The 5,457-nt window shown below is 46.0% G+C and overlaps 1 protein-coding gene across 2 annotated transcripts in view; it reads right to left on the bottom strand.

Annotated features, from left to right (window-relative positions):
• The window catches only part of acap3b (ArfGAP with coiled-coil, ankyrin repeat and PH domains 3b), a 310,483-nt gene that overhangs the window by 73,597 nt on the left and 231,429 nt on the right, over window positions 1-5,457 (bottom strand). For both annotated transcript variants that reach the window (XM_043675828.1, XM_043675827.1), the window contains exons 7-8: window positions 1,914-1,958; window positions 1,019-1,114 (exon numbers count right to left, since the gene is read on the bottom strand). In XM_043675828.1, coding sequence (XP_043531763.1) covers window positions 1,019-1,114; window positions 1,914-1,958 — 141 coding nt within the window. The remainder of the gene's footprint in view (window positions 1-1,018; window positions 1,115-1,913; window positions 1,959-5,457) is intronic.

Genomic DNA, 5,457 nt, shown 5'->3' with positions numbered 1-5,457 from the left:
CTTCCTCCCAGAGGTACAGCTCCCCCCCCCACACCCCCCAAGGTACAGCTCCCTCCCTGAGGTACAGCTCTCCCTGAGGTGACTGCCCTGCTATGACTCAGCTTGTGCCACTTTTGCCTCTGGGCCAGAAGATTGTGGGTTCAAGTCCCAAACTGGAGAACTGAGCATTTGGCTGAGATTCCAAGGCAATACTGAGGGATTGCTACACTGTTGGAGATGCCACCTTTCACCTGAAATTTTACATTGAGGTCCTATTTGTCCCCTCACATAGTTGTGAAAAAGGAAGCCAGTGCTCCCTAGTAATCTGGACAAAATGACCCCTAATCTAATATTGCTCGATCAGACCAAGTTGTTCACTATCACATTGTTGTCTGTAGGAACTCTGGCTCTCTTGTTTTCTCCATCATTGATTTTATGGGTATTTCATCAAAGCACTGTGGCTGGGGTTGCTGTACAAGTCACTCTCTTTCCTTTCACTCTACCTCATGCAAATGGTTTTTTTCTTACGGAAGCTCAGATGGACATTGGTGGACTATTTAACCACTTGGGATCAGCTTAGTCCTACCCTCAGCTGCCGTTTTACTTCTGTGGATGTTCAAGTAGGACACACAGAAGACAGAATCAGTAACAAAATCCTGGTGGACTTTCATCCCTTGCATTTTCTCGAGACATTATGCTATTTGAGGGGGACAAAACCGCTGAGTCTGTGTGGTTCAGTACCACATGGGCAATGCATTTATTCATTAAGTTACTGAAGGGACGTCTTAAATAATTAAAACAGGCTCCAGTTATTAACTTTCAATTCATGACTTCATCCACTTTCACGCAGGAATCCAGAAATAATGTCAACAGATAAATCATCTTCTGTTAAACCCTTCTCCATGTTTCTCATTAACTACCTGTGACTTTCAACGGCCTCAAACTCATTAACTTTGAAAAAAGACAAATAATCTGAAGTGATAAGATCTACCGGTAACACCTTAATCAGAAAGCATGGTGACATTGCACGGTCTCTCACCTCTGTGGCCAGTTTTTTCATGTAGGGATCCAGCTCCTTAAGCAAATCATATCCTTGCTGGAAGAAGGTGTACTGAGCATGCATGAACGACAGCATCTGCAGCACAGAATGACAAACCATCAAACAGGTTTCAATATGCAAGGATTTCTCTGAAATTGATCAAGTTTGTCAAAACCGCAATATTCATTTCACAGAATTCTTCTGAATCTTTTTTTTTGAAAGGTTGGTACAAAGATACAAGTCACTGTTTTGAGTTTTGGTCTCACAGTTAATGCTGACCAGCCTTATCCCCAGTGAGTGCCATTCCTCCACATACTTATCACAATCCCCCACCGAGCCTGAGGGTAGAATGCCCATGCAAGAGAGTATTACTGATGAATATTACACAGTATCTGATTATTGAGTGCATGATTGCTGAGGCTGTGTGTTTGCAGAGTGAATGTTATTATCTAGTGTTGGAGTCTTGCAGTATTAGTTAATTCCCAGTGTTGCAATTTTACTGTGTGAGGGTTGGAGAGTTACAATGTGAGTTTATAGTATTAGGAGCTCATATCCAGTGTTGGAATGCTTACATGCAGTAGAGGTCCACAAACCGTATTAAAACTACGATCTTACTTTCTGTTTTGAGTTTTGGTCTTACAGTTAAGGCTGACCAGCTTCTATCCCCAACATTCAGTGCTTTATGTAAGATTTATTAAAACATGCTAAGGTGAATCCAGTTTACAAAGTAAGTGGAACAACGTTTGAAATGTGGGAAATCCAATTGTCTGAGGTAGTGACATATTGATCTTTTGTTGAAGATCCTGTAACATTTACCTGAAAGGTTAAGGAGCATTGTCTACTTGTAAAGGCAGAAAATAGGCAATGGAAATAAGCAAAATAAACAAAGTCTTACCGCATCTAATATTTCAAACTTCTTCTTTGCCTGCAGAACATTAATCTAAGAAAGACAAGATCACAGGTTTATTAACAGAGAGAGAGTCAGCTCTTATACAATATTATAGTCTTTTATTAATGGTTGATATCATGATTTTAAAATTCCCTATTTTATTGAGAGCTGTTGTTAATATTTCCTGTTTTACAGATGTGTGTGTTAATACCGTTTTACTATTAGCTGGTATTTAGAGCTCCCAACATTACCGAAGGCTCTGGCTGTTTGATTGATTGTTGCTGCACAACCTATGTTAAACATGTCAGCAGCGCCACACTGCCTAGACAATGTAGCCAAGGAGGCATTCGGGCTGAACCCTTTGTTACTGTGGAGAACCGAAGATTGACTACATTATACACCAAACAAAGGGGGAAGAACATAGGAAACTGCAAGGCTGTGTAGACAGCGAATGATGCTTGTTTTATATTCAATGTAAGGCACTTCAGAGAAAAAAATGTAGTCTATATTTTAAATTAATAATTCATTTTCATCCACAGTCTGAACTGGTAGAGTAAGTGAGAGAATCAAACTGGTCAAAACTGTATCGAAACATGGTTCATTAAGGTTTTGAAGTGTATTAAGTGAGTGCTGTCTCCAAAGGACAAAGCTTTATTTATTACTTATGCTAGGGAAGGGTCAGGGTAGCTTCCCCGTACCTTCTCCACAGACACAGCAGCAACAAAGTGGGGTGGTCACACATTGCCACAGTGCATTTATAAACCAACAGGAATTCTGACAAACACTATGGTGCCTGCTTCAACAGAAGCAGCCCTGCAGGGATCCTTCAAAACAGGAAAATCTTTTAATTAATGTAGCAGCTTATTTCTTGTTTCATGTTTCCACCTCCCCCACATTTGTCAAGCGGTAATTCCAGCAAGTCAGCTAACTGGTGAGAGATAACGGGGCTGAATTACAGGGAGCTGAGTAAGGGGTCTACAAAACCAAAAACCACCAAGTGTGCTAATACACCTAGTGAGTCACAGACAATGTCTCATTCACAACAGCATCAGGTCAGTCACAGACAGAAATCACCAGCAGTGGGGAGCAGTGATTCTGTAATCTGTTGTGTTTGGCAGTTCAAGCTAACATCTAGATGTTTTTCTAATCATCCTGTTCAGAGATGCCATGACACACCTCTGGAGCAGAGGTGGTGGGACATTAACGCGGGTTGCGTGGCCCAGAGGTAGGGTCAGTACTACAAGTAAGCAGCACAGTGGATCACTGGTTAGCACTGCTGCCTCACAACGCTGGGACCTGGGTTCGATTCCATCCTTGGGTGACTGTCTGTGCGAAGTTTGCATATTTTCCCTGTGTCTGTGTGGACTTCTGCCGATTGTCCAAAGATTTGCAGGTTAGGTGGATTGGCCATGCTAAATTGCCCATAGTGTTCAGGGATGTGTGGGTTAGGTGGATTAGCTGTGGGAAGTGTAGGGTTACAGGGAGATGAGCGGGAAACTCTTTGGATGGTTGATGTGAACTTGATGGGCTGAATGGCCTGCTTCCACACAGTAGTCATTCTATGAAGTGCTCAATTCTTTCTAAAAAAAACTTCCTTCAATCACTGTGGGCGGCACGGTGGCACAGTGGTTAGCACTGCTGCCTCACAGTGCCAGAGACCCGGGTTCAATTCCCGCCTCAGGCGACTGACTGTGTGGAGTTTGCACGTTCTCCCCGTGTCTGCGTGGGTTTCCTCCGGGTGCTCCGGTTTCCTCCCACAGTCCAAAGATGTGCAGGTGAGGTGAATTGACCATGCTAAATTGCCCGTAGTGTTAGGTAAGGGGTAAATGTAGGGGTATGGGTGGGTTGCGCTTCGGCGGGGCGGTGTGGACTTGTTGGGCCGAAGGGCCTGTTTCCACACTAAGTAATCTAATCTAATCTAATCAATTTTATTTAGCTTATTGTTTCTAATCAACCTATTCAGAGGTGATTTGGAGATGCTGGTGTTCGACTGTACAAAGTTAAAAATCACACAACACCAGGTTATAGTCCAGGTTATAGTCCCCCCTAGTCCAGGAACTCCCCACATACGTTCGAGACACCACACACGCCCTCCTCCTCCTCCAAGACTTCAGTTTCCCCGGTCCCCAATGCCTCATCTTCACCATGGATATCCAATCCCTCTACACCTCCATCCGCCAGGACCAGGGCCTCCAAGCCCTCCGTTTCTTCCTCTTCCAACGTCCCCAACAGTACCCTTTCACCGATACTCTCATTCGTTTGGCCGAACTGGTCTTCACCCTTAACAATTTCTCCTTCGAATCCTCCCACTTCCTCCAGACCAAAGGGGTAGCCAATGGCACCCGTATGGGCCCCAGCTATGCCTGTCTCTTTGTTGGCTATGCAGAACAGTCGATCTTGCGTAATTACACCGGCACCACTCCCCACCTCTTCCTCCATTACATTGATGACTGCATTGGCACCACCTCGTACTCCTGTGAGGAGGTTGAGCAATTCATCAACTTCACCAACACATTCCACCCTGACCTTAAATTTACCTGGACCATCTCTGACACCTCCCTCCCCTTCCTGGACCTCTCCATCTCCATTAATGACGACCGACATTTTTTACAAACCCACCGACTCCCACAGCTACGTGGATTACACCTCTTCCCACTCTACCTCCTGCAAAAATGCCATCCTGTATTCCCAATTCCTCCGCATCTGCTCCCAGGAGGACCAGTTCCACCACAGAACACACCAGATGGCCTCCTTCTTTAGAGACCGCAATTTCCCTTCCCACGTGGTTAAAGATGCCCTCCAACGCATCTCATCCACATCCCGCACCTCCGCCCTCAGACCCCACCCCTCCAACTGTAACAAGGACAGAACGCCCCTGGTGCTCACCTTCCACCTATCAACCTTAGCATAAACCAAATCATCTGCTGATGTTTCCGCCATCTCCAAACGGACCCCACCTTCAGGGATATATTTCCCTCCCCACCCCTTTCCACCTTCCGCAAAGACCATTCCCTCCATGACTACGTGGTCAGGTCCACGACCCCTACAACCCACCCTCCTGTCCTGGCATCTTCCCCTGCCACCGCAGGAATTGCAAAACCTGTGCTCACACCTCCTCCCTCACCTCCATCCAAGGCCCTAAAGGAGCCTTCCACATCCATCAAAGTTTTACCTGCACATCCACCAACATCATTTATTGTATCCGTTGCTCCCGATGCGGTCTCCTCTACACTGGGGAGACTGGACGCCTCCTAGCAGAGCGCTTTAGGGAACATCTCTGGGACACTCGCACCAATCAACCACACCGCCCTATGGCTCAACATTTCAACTCACCCTCCCACTCTGCCGAGGCCATGGAGGTCCTGGGCCTCCTTCACCACCGCTCCCTCACCACCAGACGCCTGGAGGAAGAATGTCTCATCTTCCGCCTTCAACCCCAGGGCATCAATGTGGACTTCAACAGGTTCCTCATTTCCCCTTTCCCCCACCTCACCCCAGTTTCAAACTTCCAGCTCAGCACTGTCCCCATGACTTGTCCTACCTGCCTATC

Source organism: Chiloscyllium plagiosum, chromosome 34 (genome assembly GCF_004010195.1).
Source record: "Chiloscyllium plagiosum isolate BGI_BamShark_2017 chromosome 34, ASM401019v2, whole genome shotgun sequence".
In the NCBI taxonomy this organism is placed as follows: Eukaryota; Metazoa; Chordata; class Chondrichthyes; order Orectolobiformes; family Hemiscylliidae; genus Chiloscyllium; species Chiloscyllium plagiosum.
This window is presented reverse-complemented; position numbering and strand designations above follow the sequence as displayed.